Source organism: Fusarium musae, chromosome 5, assembly GCF_019915245.1.
Source record: "Fusarium musae strain F31 chromosome 5, whole genome shotgun sequence".
In the NCBI taxonomy this organism is placed as follows: Eukaryota; Fungi; Ascomycota; class Sordariomycetes; order Hypocreales; family Nectriaceae; genus Fusarium; species Fusarium musae.
In genome coordinates this window covers 2,642,525-2,656,502 of record NC_058391.1, presented here as the reverse complement: position 1 = coordinate 2,656,502, position 13,978 = coordinate 2,642,525, and the positions used below count along the sequence as shown (strand labels likewise).

Sequence of the window (13,978 nt, the reverse complement as noted above, 5' to 3'; positions counted from 1 at the left end):
TAAGTCGAGGTTTCAGCTACGGAGTTACAATGCGGAGAGCTCAAGGCGTTTTACTTAGCAAGGAATACCCGTTCCAATAGGCGAGCTTGTTAAGTCAAAGCAAGCTGGACAAGCGATGATGGATCGTATAGCAGACGGAGCAAGTAAGCTACGAGACGCAAACTTCGGTTGACCCATAATGCTAATGCCCACTCTGAAAACCTTCACGCACTTCTAAAACCCCAGAACCTCCATGGGAGACGAGAGTTCTCAGAAATAAAAGATCAAGCAGCCGGAAGAGGTAAAATAAAAGCGTTACTACGCTATATCAGAGATACCACCGGACAGAAAGACCACAGGGACCTGACAATCCCGGTCTACATGGAAAAGGTTGTGGAACATGAAGAGAAGTGGCGTCTCACTATGGCTGTTGACCGAGAGAGATATCGACCGATAATCAAGATTCGAGATGCCAAGAGTCACAAGGGTCTTCCCAATGTCATATACGAGGCTGCGTTTCAGAAAGTGTTCGAGTTCAGTCTGAGCGCCGGTATCACCGAGAAGTTACTCACCGACATAGCACAGAGCTTCCACTTGGGCAAGGCCTCAAAGGAGAGCTTGAGAAAAGTCATCCAACGCCTTCTCAACATTTTCCGGGACAAGGAAGCGTTGAGTCTGGAAACAGATCTTTTGTTTCTCAAAGATGGAACGTTTATGTGTAACAACTCGGATTTCTTCTTCGACGACGCAGCGCGGTCGCGGCAACGACCGCTTTTTTTTCTGAGGGATAAGAAACAGGAGATCCCGGAAGAAGTGCGAGCTGAAAAGCATGGCCTGGTGTATGTTCATATGAATGGGAATATTGGAAATGTGGTTAATGGCGCGGGACTTGCGATGGCGACGAATGATGCGATTAGTCTGTATGGTGGTTCGAGTGCGAACTTTCTTGATGCTGGGGGTCAAGCGACGAAGGAGACGATGCTGCAGGCTTTCAAGATCATCATGTCTGATAAGCGAGTCAAGGCGATTCTGGTCAACATTTATGGCGGTATGTTTGATCCTAAGGTATTGAGGATGAGCTGACAGTAGTAGGAATCACAAGATGCGATATGATTGCAGAGTCTATCATCGCAGCAGCAAGCAAGCTCGGCCCCTTGAAAGTTCCCATGGTAGTCAGGTTACAGGGAACGAACTCGGAGGCTGGACTCCAGCTGGTAGGTGCTTCGCTTGTGAAATGTGAATAATGACTGAGCCGATTCTAGCTTAAAGATGCGACTTTGGATATCCACGTTGAGGCAGACTTTGGAAAGGCGGCTCAGGAGGCAGTCAGGTTGGCCGACTTAGGAGAGAAAGCGCCATAGTTAGTATTCCTGAACTTTAAGAGAATAGCTAAGCGGACAAGATATCAGGCTTCTGTGACTGGATCCTTGATATGACCGCAACGTATAGAAACAGGGTCTCGCCACGGCTATTTGAAGAAACACCTCAGATATACCGCCGATGTACGTGAAAGGGACCTTTATCCCAATAGAGTAACCACCGGCATATCATAATACTCACGTAGACGCGCGGAATCCCGACTGTCCTTGTAAGCTTACCAACCAATAAAACCATCTCTAATTAGACACTGAGTACCGTCAACCCCTGTTCATCCTCGTGATTCCTTCGATATACTAGGCCGGAAATGGGCGGATGCATCCTCCAGGGCCAGAAAGAGCATAGCATCAAAACTCCCCAGAATATAAACACACGTAAGCACCAGCCCACCACAAAAAACAATTCTTTTCGTTTCTCAGGTGAGTACTTAGACCCTCGAGAGACTTCAATGAAGCCTGAGTCAAACCTCAGTTGTCATACGGCGACAATGGCTGCTCTAAAAACTCGCCTTGGCTTCGCAAACACCACCTCATTCTCTCTATTCTGCATCTTCGGTGGTCTGCTATTTCTCTTCTCGACCCTTCAACTTCCATACATCAACATCGATGGTGTATTCTGCGCAAAGGGAAATCCCTGGTCAGTGCCTGGAGAATGTTACGTGTTTCAGAAACCAGGCCTTATGCGGTCTGGCATGCTGTTACACCTGGTGACGTTCTTACCCGCGGGTGCTCTTGTGTGTTTCCAGTTCATACCGGCTCTTCGAAGACCGAAATATATCAAGTTCCACCGCTTGAACGGATACATCGTTTTGGTCCTCTCGGCAGTGGGAACGGTGGCGGCGTTGATTATTGAGAGTGAGGCTATGGGCGGCATACTCTCAAACAGAATAGGAACATGGACTCTTTCGACGTTAGTTACTACTGCGATGGTGAAGGGTTATGTTAGTATCAAGAAGAAAGAGATTGAGAAGCATCGCGCTTGGATGCTGAGGGCCTGGTTTTGGGTGAGCACTCCGCCAACTAAGGATCTAATTCCTAAACGTTACTGACTTGCTAAAGGCAACATCAATCATCACCATGAGATTCATCCTCGTATCACTAGCTCACATTATCGGCCACCCTTCTCGATCGATCACCATGAGCATGCCATGCGCAGTCATCGATTATTTACACGAAAGTTTCCCTGGAACGAGCCAGAATCCATATCCAAGTTGTGCCGCATACGCCTCAGGCGAGAATCCGTTGCAGGAAGCACTTGTTACGACGAATTGGGATTTGAATGATTTGCCTGGTATCACGGCTGCTTTAAGAGTGGGGTATGCTGTTGGAGGTTGGTTAGGTTTTCTTATCAATGCTACTGGGATAGAAATCTATGTAAGTTCCTTTCTGATGTTTTTGTTATGGATATCTGACGGCGGACTAGATATGGAAGACTGCACCTGCTCGAAAACTGAAAGTTTAATGGAACGTTGGAGATATTGGTCTTTACAGTAACTAGAGAAAAATGTATATATGACTTAAAAGTATCAAAATATAACTCGAAAGTAAGGTTCGGAAACATAGAACCTCTTTATTCTAATACGTCGTATCTAACCCGTCCATTTCTAAGCTTCAATACCCCTCTAGGCTTCTAATTCCTAATCTGAGCAGCAGTTTTGGTAGGCGTACCGTATATAATTTCGTCGCCATTTCTCTGTGGCTCCAATCTCACAACCTCCCTGGTTGGTTCCCAATGCACAGTTCCATATCGGTACAACTCTCCAAAAGTCCCAGGACGATATGTGATATCGTGATTCTCCTTCTTCTTGACGAGATCGCCCAAAGCTGGAAGATCTCCCATTGAGTTGTGATACATCTTGTACATGTGACTCTTCTCGAGCATTTCCACCATGAAGGCTTCGGCTTCACTTCTCTTGTCGAGATCAGGCTCGTCGAGGCGTGTGAGGAAATAGTCGGCTTGCTTTTGACCGTCGAGGTTAGTCTTGAGAGCACCGAGAATGCCATTTTCGATGCCTTCTACCATGAAGACCTTGTTCTCCCAGAATTCACGGCCGTTGAAGCCGGTGGTGACGTCGACAAGGTTGCGGGTGCGGTCACCGATGACCATCTGTGAGACATAGTCTGTCATGAAGTAGATCTGGTTCTCATCCTCGGGATTTGAAAGGCCTTCAGCGAGACCGATCTCAGCGATGAGAGGATGCTTGTGAAATCCATCGACATTCGTTCGACCCTTCCACAGCTCTTTGTATCCCTCGTGCCAGTTCTTGATAAACTCGCAGTTCTTGCGAGCAGCGAACATGAAATTGCCAAAGTCGCCCCATTTGGCTCTGATCTGCCCTGTGATGATCCATGCAGCCATTTCGTATGGCGTATCGGGTGATGCAATGTGATCCCAGAACAGCGTGTCAAGATGGATATGCAGCATATTGCTAACGTCCATCCAAACTCCGCCATGTTCGTAAATCAGAGGCAAACGAGCCAGGTCGGCTGCGTGTTGAGGCGCGTGTTTTCCATCCATGGTTTTATTGACAAAGGTTTCCGGAAACCACTCTTTGCCAACGTACTTGAAAATGTTGTTAGGCGAGCCTTCGACGAAATCAACCAGACGAACCGTCCATGAAGGACCGAGGCGCCTGACCCAATTGATCACTGTGCGTTGATGACTGGGGTACATGGCGTGGAAGCCTTTGTCCCAGACTGCCCAGACATTCTTCTCTGAGGTGGTGGGTTGATATGTTTGGAGTTGAGCGATGATTTCAGAGTCGGGACGGAGATCTAGTAGTGAAGGGTCGATTTCACGTAGACCTGTAGCGCACTTGGGGATTGTAAATTTGCCCATTACTGAAGTTGCAGTTGTAGAAGTTGATAGGAGAGTTGATGTAAGACTCATGTGCGAGGTGTTGGAGAAGTTGGAGTGAATGATGGTGAACTGAGAGAACAGCGAGCTTGATGGAGTTATTGTATTGATGAACTAGGTGAATCGAGATGAGTCGATTTCTTTATCAAGGATAGCTTCAATATTTATGACTCTGGAGCTGCAGAAGAGTGATTCTAAAGGAGACACATGATAGGTTGGTATATCCCTGATTGACCTTGGCGGAGATCTGAACTAACCAGAAACGGTGCGATTCATGATGAATCATCCATAGACACTTCTGATTGGACACCACTGTGCTTATTTCCGTACTCGCTTCTCTTCCTCCAACTTTCAAGCAATAATTCTTGCTCAGGCATTAGACATTCATCTGCAGTTAATCTCCTCAACAGGCTCAACTTCTATTGCACTCTTTTCATCTTGATATTTAGCTTTGTCCAAGCGTCTACTCAGCCATCTCTCTAACCTCCTCGCAATATCCTTGATCAAACCCATACACCATCTTCACCTTCTTATTTTCAGGCCCCAGCATATGCACACGAATAGTCCTAACTCTCGCACCCTCAGGTATGTCACTACTACATCTCACCTCTCTTCCACTCCTGGCCTCTTCAAGTTCCATCACCTTTGCCCCAACTCTGGCTGACTGGGTTCCATTAAACACGCCTTCTTGTACACGCTCTGCTAGCATGACTGCGATTGCTCTTCTTCGAACATGTGGATCGCGGCATCGTGCGATGACCGAAACTAAGATTGATATATACCCTAGGTCGACGTGGAAGTGTGCCTCTGAGGGAGAGTCCTTTGCCCAGTTCCTTCGAGTGTAGTTCTTGTCAAGTCCGGCTGCCGTGGCCGCGAAGTTGACAATTTCGTCAAATTCAGCGGTGAAGCGATCCCAAAAGCAAGGGTCGCCTTGACCGTGCAAATACTTGGTGACGTTGATCTCCAGGTACTTTCGATGAAGCTGCAATAGAGCGATTGCTCGTTGCTCACTGATACTTAAGCTTCTGCCACTGTTCTCAAGCTTAGTCAAGAGATTATCAAATGACTGGCCCCATTGCTCGACCTTTGTAGCATATGATACTGTCTCGTAGATTGGCTTTCCCTTCAAACCGGGACTGGCTTGTTCGACAAGAAGCTCCAGTATGGCTTCTCTTGCATCAGAAAGGGATGGAAATGAAGCTCCAGGAGGCGGAAGTGTATTACTGAAGGTCTCACGGTATGATGTCCAAACACCTGCATCAACGTCCCCCAAGAGCTTGAAGAGGTTAGTGGGAGTTCAAGATTACGGAAGCACATATGGTGAGAACATACCATAAGGAGTTGCACCGCAATACGTCTGAAGCAGGCATCAGCGAGATTAAAGGTTGCTTCGACGTCAGAATTCGAATGAGGGCGACGGCCTCCATTGCTAGAGAAGTTCCTTCTGAATTGTTGGATCATGGCACAGCCATAGCGAAATAGACCAATGGCTGAATCAGTCTTTCCATGAAGAAGCTGGAAACGGGTCAGCATAAATTAAGCAGTAGCAGTAGGAAATAAGTAACCTCAATGCAGATGAAAATCAAACATGACAGCACAAGGATATGACCTTGTGATGAGATTCTAGATGATGGGTTGAGAAGTTCCTTGATAGCAAGGTTGTAGTGTTTTAGTGCAGAAACAGACTCAAGGCTCCTCCACTGTTCATGAGTAAGGTAAAGTTCATGGTAATAAGCCAAGGCGACGATAGCATGTTTTATACAGTCCGTGGATTGAGCGACTTGTAGAACTCTTCTATTCCAAAGGTCATCTTCAAAGAAGGTTTGGAAGTTGACCAGGGTCTTTTCGATGAAGAACTGGAATGATCGTGCCTCGGGACGAGTGGTATATGTGGAGATGACAGAGGTTGGAGAGGGGATAGGTGATGGGGGTGACGCAGCTGGGGGACTAGGTGTGTTGGTTTGATAACCATCGCATTTGCGACCAGTTGATGTACCTGGAGTAAACCAGTCAGTCGTAGATCCTTGTGTTGAGTTATGCAGGAGGACATACATCTCGTACAGGCTGGACGGGCTTCGTCACATTTAACTCTACGGACTACTTCAGTCAGAACAACGAACACAACAATAGAAAATAACAGACAAGACGTACTCCTACAATCTGTTAGCCATCTCATTTACACTCGTTTGCAAGCCATGCAGAATGAACTTACTTGCAAGTGTCGCAGCCAGTCCGTACTTTCGGCGCTCTAGCACGCTGTCTTTGCCCTGGTTTTACGCGAGTCATCTGAGCCTAGAATGACCATACGAGGTATTGTCTGGATTTGAAAGAGTTTGCAGATGAGAGGATGAATGAGTTGCAAAAGCGGCCCTGTTGTTTGGATGTCATCCCCATCCTGACTGGAAAGGATCCCACACTAAGCCTGATCTGAGATAGTGAAGTCAGATTTCAGACATGCCCGTACGAGGTGGCGAATCAGAGATCGATGATAAGTGGTTCTCCATCCTTCTCGGGTCAACTTTGTAACGTAGAGAGGCATCGAACGCACAGAACGCGGCGAGTGTATTAAGGAAGAAGGTCCCAATGCTTGCCGCTATGATGTAGAATATTATTATCCAAAGGGAGCCAGACTTTCCGTCTCCAGGAATCAAGCTATCGGTATAAAGACACCCGAGGTATATGCTGAATCCTATGAGGAAAGTATTCGACAAAAGGCCTAATAGTGCAGAGGGCGTTGCTAGTATTATGGCAGCCACAACCGACGGCTCACGGTCAGGAAAGGTTGGGAAAATGGGCTTCTCGTATAGTACAACATCATGCTGCCTTTTAAGCTTATGACGAGTAATGTCTAGAGCCAACGGAGGAGAAGCAAAGAACAGCATAAATGTCATATTGCTTACCCAGAAACGAATCAGTGTCCATCTAAATGTCCGTTGGATGTCTCAGGTCCGTCGGAGATTGACAGAGATCCATCCTTTGGAGACCGATGTAACCACGGATCCGTCGGAGTAAGCAGCAGCGCAGCCACTCCAAATGATCGCCCATACCAAGAAATAACACTTTCTCCCTAGAACCTACCACTTCCACCAACAGAATCTGAATAATGTTTGACATAAGAAAGATCTCGACACCTCTCATCAGCTCTAGCCTTATCGTTGGTGGTTGCGGCTTTTTGGGGTTTCATCTCACGAGACAATTGCTGCAAGATGACGAAAGCGGTCAGGTCTACGTTTTGGACCGCGACATATCCAGAAACCGACACGAAAATGTGTCGTATATCGAGGGAGACATCTCTGATGGTGAATTTGTGCGAAGAGCTATCAACGAGATCCAACCTACAGTCATTTTTCACTGTGCTTCTCCGATCGCAGCGTTGCCTATGAATCGCGAAGGCGAGTTTTACGCGACAAACGTCAAGGGCACTGAAGTATTGCTTACGGCTGCTTCTGAATGTGATGCTGTTCAGGCGTTCGTCTTTACATCAAGCGTTGATGCATATGCCAACCCGCCTCACACAAATGCTGACGAGACATATCCTCTTTGGTCACCCCACGACAAGTCGAATGAGTACAATCGGACAAAAGCAATTGGTGATCGTCTGGTCCGGGAAGCTAATGGCTCAAGACTACGTACCGTCACTCTACGGCCCGGTCACGCCTATGGAGAAAGACATGTCCAAGGCATGGTTGAAGTTCTTGACATGTGCAAAAATAAGAAGCTCGTGCAGATTGGAGACGGGAAGAATCTCATGGAAGTTGTTTCTGGAGGGAACAATGCGATAGCACATGCGCTTGCAGCAAAAGCGCTCTTGGACCCAGGTCGTGCATCCGGCAAGGTTGATGGAGAAGCATTCAACGTCTCCGATGGAGCTCCAGTGCCGTTTTGGCATCACACAAGAGTTATCTGGAAAACAGCAAGAGGTAAAGACATCTCCAAGGATATCATCGTTCTGCCTGCTTGGGTGATGATAGTGGCAGTCTTTGCGGCAGAGTGGCTATTCTGGATATTCACTCTCAACACAGCTAGACCCCCTGTTGAGCTGCGAAGAGTCTCGCTTGAGTACTGCGTCTACACGCAGACTCACAGCATTGAAAAGGCTAGGAAGAGATTGGGATTTAATCCAGTTTCAAATCACGACGCTGTTGTGGCGCAGTCGGCGAGATGGATGTTGAAATATCGAGAGAGCATGAAGCAGAAGTCTAGTTGATTACGAGCTATTGTCTTGATCACCAGCACCATAGAGATACGTTGTAGCTCCCGTCATCTGATCATGGTATGAGGGCTGGGTAATACACAATGTATCTGTTAAGCTCACCGCCCAGGAAGGTGTACGTAACGAGGCCCTTTCTCAACTCCTTGTGCTGAATCTCGGGGGGACAGTCCTACTGGGCAGACGAAAACTCCCAAGGCGGTGATTATCACGACAACTACTTGTGGTTGAAAAGGAAACTGGTGTTTGTGTAATAACCCATGGACCTGGAAATTGCTTGGACACAGAAGCCTTACGTGGCCAGTCAACTTGTCCAATCTTTCACAGTGTTCACACGAGGTCACGATAGTAACTACCGACGAGAATTCAAGTACTCACCGCCATGGCTTCGTAACAAAGAATGTTGCACCTCGGTCCGAATGAACAATTGAAACTTGACCGGTGGTGTATTACAATTGATAACTGTTGCACCAGACTCTGGCCGTAGAATATTCTTGGAACTCGTATGATAATTAGTGGTTCGTGCATTTGTGCTACAGGATCATTGCGGCTCTACTAATATCCAGTGTCACAATGAGGAGGTCAACTGCTTCATTAGGTGGAGGACTTTTGACAAGTATAAATATCAGCACTCCCGTCTTGACCTTAGGTCTATCTCATTAACGCATTAAGAAATTCTATCAACAGTCTATCAACAGTCTATCAATCTCATTTAAGCCTCGCAGCTCTACAAATTTTCAGAATGTCTTCCCTCCCGGAGCGCTTCGTCATCATCGTTGATGGCCAACACGTAGCCAAGCCAGAGCACGACCACAATGAAATCCGCCCCGCTGAAGTCGGCGATAAGTCTTCCGCCGCCACATTTGAGCTTCAGGGAGATACTCTTGTCAGCGGTGACTGGGCCTTGGGCTGCAGCAAGCTTGCAGGCCAGGTAACGAACCACTTTAGAGTGCCTGCCTCAGTTGTTGTCTGGTTCAGAAAGGACCAGGCACAGGAACTCTATCCGGTTCTAGTGAAGGAAGGGGAAGATGGGCCTCAGCTCAGATTTGCCCGTTTGTGATATCGTGGTCTTATTCGCTTCACATTTCTGACATGGAGATTGCAGACAACTCTATTGACGAAGAGGGTGGCCCTTTGACTCTCGCCGGCAAGCAGCTTCTCTCCTATACCGCAGGCGGTAAGTCTTAGCAATCTTGGGAATAACTGTGGCTAAACACTTTTACACAGACCTCGGTGAAAAAACAGCTGTCGAGATCGTCTCCAGTCAGGAGTAAAGCGTCAGAGCCTCTCGACAATGGCTGCACCCTGACAGAAATCTATATGATAGCCTAGGAATTTAGATTCTTCATTCATACCCATCTCGAGATTTGCTTCAAATACTATTCTGAGCCGCTAGACTTATGCTGACATTGTGCACCTTATCCCTATTGAAATATCTGTCTAGAGTAATGTCTTCATGACTATACAGAGTTTGTTATCCCTGGCAACCCTTAAAGCCACCCTCAAGCAAAGAGGCGAGAGAAGAATCAAGGCCTCTTGATCAAGCAGTAGGATCATCGTTAGAACAGACACACGAGGGGGTGCTACAATCTTCGTTAGTCAAGAACCCTTTCTCGTCTGTGGAAAACTAACCCATTGCTGCAATAACCACCCTTGTAGTTCATTGCCTGGCAGGTTTGCGGGCAAGGATCACCGGCTGGACAATCAGCAACGCAAAGGAAGCCTTTGGGCCTAACAACCAAGTCAGTAACAGAGTGTCTCAGAATCGCAGGCAAATTTACTGAGAGTAAAGACAAGCCCTCTTTCCATTGACCAAGTTCTGACATTCGCTCACCGCGTCATTTGTTAGGTTGCAGTTTGTCGTGTCACCGATAAAAGGGACAGTTGTCTGTATACTTGGTACAGTCACCAGAGTACTCGAGCCACTGGCTGGAATTGTCACTAGGATTGAAGTCGTGTTTACAGTAGATGTCGGAACTTCTGGCTTAGGAGATAGTGTCGTCAAGAAGGTTGAAGGTGAAGGCGTATCTGAGATGATGGCGGAAGTATTGGAAGCGCCTGGTGTAGAGGTTGGTACAGGCTCAGCTGAAGAGCTGACTTGGCCAAACTCTGGGATGAGTTGCAAGAGCTGATCGTTGCTCATCCCTGACAAATCCTTACAGACTGCATTTCCTTCTGAACCATACGTCGCCGTCGTAGTTGGCACGCTGCATGATTCTGATTCCGTAGAAGTAGAGGTTAGAGTTGAAGTGATGGTCGGCTCTTCGGACTTGTCATCTGGATCTGTTGGCTTCTGTTCATCCTCAGGCTTGGCCGTCACGACAGCACCAGCAGCAACGGGGATTAAGACACCACCAACAGAGATCACACCGCCACCAGGTCCTCCAAAAACGACGGCACCGACAGGTACTACAACTGTGGCACCACCGCTGACTGTAATAGTTGGTGCTGCTGAGGACGTGGTCGTGGTCTCGATGAAAGAAGTGGTGATTGGGCTATCAGATGTAACCGGCTCTGTAGGAACCCCGCCTGGCGTGGTAACGTTGCTAGTAGGAGTTACAGGAACCTCGGAGGACAAAGGTTCCGTGCTAGTCTTTGGGAGGGTAACGAATGTTGCGGAAGTATTGTGGAAAGGAGCAGGCGGCACAGATTCTGGTAGTGGCTGTGCTTGACGCTTGAAGAAGTTCAAGAAGGGGACTTCTTCACGCTTCTGCGGTAAATTACATGAAGACGACGGAGATCCCGCAGTATCAGGAAAAGCCAATACATCAAGTGCGTAGATAGCGTAGTTCTGAGCGTTCTTGATCTTTTGGGCATCGGAAAGCCGGAAACAGCTAAGCTATATCAGCAACAGGCTTTAGAATCTCAATTTCAAACTCACCAGCTAGCTGAATAACAGTCCTTATTAGCCTCAAACGGGTCCTGCAAGTCATCACATCGTTCCTCTTCTGATTCAGTCGCTTGCATCATATGCTGAACTTCATGCACGAGTGCAAAGCCACGCGACAGATTATCACCCAGGGTATGTTCCGTTTTCCACAGTTGAACAGCACTATCGAGATTAGGCTTGTTTTCGAAGAAATCAGGGCAAAGAACGAGAAGCGTCGCCCCAAATACTGCTGCCCGAGAGCCAGTTGCGCTTTGAACAGCTGCCACGGTATTGCCATCGCATAGTGGCTCAGAAGCGGGAGGACAGGCGTAGACCAGAGAAGACTCAGTGATGGTAAAGCCTTGCTGGGGATTCAGGAACGGGCTGTGGGAGAGTCGAAATTGGGCGGCGGCAGTGGATGGGACAAGATTCTCCAGAACGGCCTGGAAGTGTCTCTTGAGAATGATGTCTCTTCGATCAGGAGTGCCGTTGCCTTTGAACCATTATTAGACTGGTTATCATCTTGCTTATAGAGAGACATACTCGAGCCAAACCAAGAGCCGAAGGCGATCGACTGTTCAGAGCCAGACTTTGAAAGGACATTGATAGCTGCATTGGCGAGATCATGTGCCTCGTCGATGGCACCGGAGATTGTTTTGAGCTGATCTTGGGAACATGGCCAAGCTCCGTTGAAGACGTAGAACGCTGTGTCGAACGGTTTGCGAGGGGTCAAAGTGGCTTGTCCCAGACAAGCCCATAAGATGAAAGGAAGGAAATAAGTCAAGACCATATTTTTAATGTAATGAATGTGATAAAAACAAAAAGAACGAAAGAAAAGACTGTGGTTGAGAACAAGCAAATTGGTGAAGCTTCACAAGACGATCTGCTCTTCCGACCATGCTGCTGTTATACCAGCTGATAATTGTTATGAAAGTTAATTAAAATTATAGATCCATCTTTACGAATGACGATCTCTAGTAAAGTTCCTTGGAAGAGTTTCAAACATCCTGAAATTCTCATCTGAAACAAGCAACGGTTTTCAGTAAACTTTATTTCGCAGATATATCGGGTATATCCGTCCACGGCTGAACCTTATTTTGAGCAGAACAGTCTGTGCTTCTCAAGGCCCAGATAATAGCATTATCTGTTAAGTGCCGTTGAAGTGTATGGAGTATTGAACGAAACTGCGTCATGACGGCGCGTCATGGGCCGATTCGGGGACTTTTGAAGCTTTCGGATGGCCTGCACGGGGATTTGATAAGCTCCGAATGCATCTAAAGGGAATTAGGTTATAATCATGATTGGACTCCAAAGTTCCAATCTATTTATGTCATAAGGCTTTGGCATATTGATCGAGCATCAGCCAATATCGAGACAAGCCTAGATGCAGCCACGCTTGCTTGGCTCAAGCTCATGAGTGATAGAAATACAGGCGATATAGATGTTTACCATCCAGAAAATTTTCTCGAGCAATCAATCTCTTACGGGCATAAGCCTCAGAGTCAGTACACCCCTCAAACATATTCATCATCGCCTTAGCTCTCGCCTTGAATTTTGACTTTTGATACATGTAAATTTAAAGTTTCTGTAGGTCAGTAATGGTCAGCAAATGATATTCGTTAGTACGGATAAACAACATGGAATTTTACTGGTAGAAAGTATAACTACTCTGATATCTTAAAACTAGTCTAAGAACAGACTCTAAGAGTCTTATAACTTCTAGTTTGAACATGACTACGCATCCTTCTGCGCCTCACCACTCAACTCTGCCTCTCTTCCTTTAACACCTTTGAACGTATCGCTATCCACAAACTCAACAATCTTGCAAATCTTGTCCCCATCTTCGCTAAAGTGCAGAAACCATGAGAAATCCAGCTTCAACTCTTCGCCATTATTGAATACCAACTCTGCAACAGTCGTGACAGCTGCCTTCCGGGCCTCAGCATCAATGATCAAGTCGCAGATGGTGTTTTTATGCATGCCGCCAGCTTTCAGACCTTCGGTGAAGACGTGAAGGTATTGGTCGTTTGTCATAGTGAAGCCGCCGCCCAAGGTGGAGGGAAGCAAAGATCGTGCACAGTCCGATGTGACGTTTCGGTTGACAAGAGAGGGATTGTTCTGAACACGAGCGTCGATAAAGGATGTAAGATAGCCTTTTACAGTAGCCTCGATGGCTGATTTCACGTCGTTGGTCTGTGAAGAGGCCATGGTTGCGTTGTCAGGCGTGATGATATCAGCCTCAAAAATGTTGCTGAACTTAGCCAGACACAAGGCTCGGAGGCATGCTTATATACTGAAGAACGCTCCTGCAACCTTCAGGTATAAGCGATGTGTCACCAGACTGAATGTTAATGCATGGGGCCTTTTCGGGTACGATATAAGCTCGATTCTGACAACAGACCGGACAACAGATCTAACATCTCACTCAGCAGTATTGCCAAGACACGCTATCATGTCTCGCGTCTCGCTTCTCGCATTTGTGCGCATCTAATTGAGCCTAGGGAGGTCTTATTGCTGACACCCGAAATCCCGCGTAATCATATCAAGACCGTCGCTGCCCTCGGCATCGCTGACCCATCCGTGCTAGCCAAGTTACGTGAATACAGACATCAAAGCGGCTCTCGCCCAAATCGTACCAGATTTGGCCCCCGCTGCAAGGGCGCGTTGATTTCTTGTTCTTTAGTTTG

At 47.2% G+C, this 13,978-nt stretch overlaps 7 protein-coding genes across 7 annotated transcripts; 3 read left to right on the top strand and 4 right to left on the bottom strand.

The window, feature by feature from the left end:
* Positions 1 to 360: 360 nt before the first annotated feature.
* On the top strand, positions 361 to 1,340 carry J7337_007231 (uncharacterized protein; the record flags this gene model as incomplete). Its single annotated transcript, XM_044824883.1, has 3 exons — positions 361 to 1,027; positions 1,099 to 1,193; positions 1,242 to 1,340. 3 exons carry the CDS (start codon positions 361 to 363, stop codon positions 1,338 to 1,340), a joined length of 861 nt encoding a protein of 286 aa, XP_044680540.1.
* A 1,645-nt stretch (positions 1,341 to 2,985) lies between these two features.
* J7337_007230 (uncharacterized protein) lies at positions 2,986 to 4,194 on the bottom strand (the record flags this gene model as incomplete). The annotated part of the gene is made up of 1 exon (XM_044824882.1): positions 2,986 to 4,194. The coding sequence occupies one exon, from the start codon at positions 4,192 to 4,194 to the stop codon at positions 2,986 to 2,988; it is 1,209 nt and encodes a 402-aa protein (XP_044680539.1).
* A 481-nt stretch (positions 4,195 to 4,675) lies between these two features.
* J7337_007229 (uncharacterized protein) lies at positions 4,676 to 6,266 on the bottom strand (the record flags this gene model as incomplete). Its single annotated transcript, XM_044824881.1, has 3 exons — positions 4,676 to 5,488; positions 5,545 to 5,727; positions 5,811 to 6,266. 3 exons carry the CDS (start codon positions 6,264 to 6,266, stop codon positions 4,676 to 4,678), a joined length of 1,452 nt encoding a protein of 483 aa, XP_044680538.1.
* A 1,049-nt stretch (positions 6,267 to 7,315) lies between these two features.
* J7337_007228 (uncharacterized protein) lies at positions 7,316 to 8,419 on the top strand (the record flags this gene model as incomplete). Its single annotated transcript, XM_044824880.1, has 1 exon — positions 7,316 to 8,419. One exon carries the CDS (start codon positions 7,316 to 7,318, stop codon positions 8,417 to 8,419), a length of 1,104 nt encoding a protein of 367 aa, XP_044680537.1.
* Positions 8,420 to 9,164: 745 nt separating this feature from the next.
* On the top strand, positions 9,165 to 9,696 carry J7337_007227 (uncharacterized protein; the record flags this gene model as incomplete). Its single annotated transcript, XM_044824879.1, has 3 exons — positions 9,165 to 9,474; positions 9,528 to 9,599; positions 9,650 to 9,696. 3 exons carry the CDS (start codon positions 9,165 to 9,167, stop codon positions 9,694 to 9,696), a joined length of 429 nt encoding a protein of 142 aa, XP_044680536.1.
* Positions 9,697 to 10,199: 503 nt separating this feature from the next.
* J7337_007226 (uncharacterized protein) lies at positions 10,200 to 12,081 on the bottom strand (the record flags this gene model as incomplete). The annotated part of the gene is made up of 3 exons (XM_044824878.1): positions 10,200 to 11,256; positions 11,304 to 11,784; positions 11,835 to 12,081. The coding sequence occupies 3 exons, from the start codon at positions 12,079 to 12,081 to the stop codon at positions 10,200 to 10,202; spliced, it is 1,785 nt and encodes a 594-aa protein (XP_044680535.1).
* Positions 12,082 to 13,025: 944 nt separating this feature from the next.
* Positions 13,026 to 13,499, bottom strand: J7337_007225 (uncharacterized protein; the record flags this gene model as incomplete). Its single annotated transcript, XM_044824877.1, has 1 exon — positions 13,026 to 13,499. One exon carries the CDS (start codon positions 13,497 to 13,499, stop codon positions 13,026 to 13,028), a length of 474 nt encoding a protein of 157 aa, XP_044680534.1.
* Between the last annotated feature and the right edge of the window lie 479 nt (positions 13,500 to 13,978).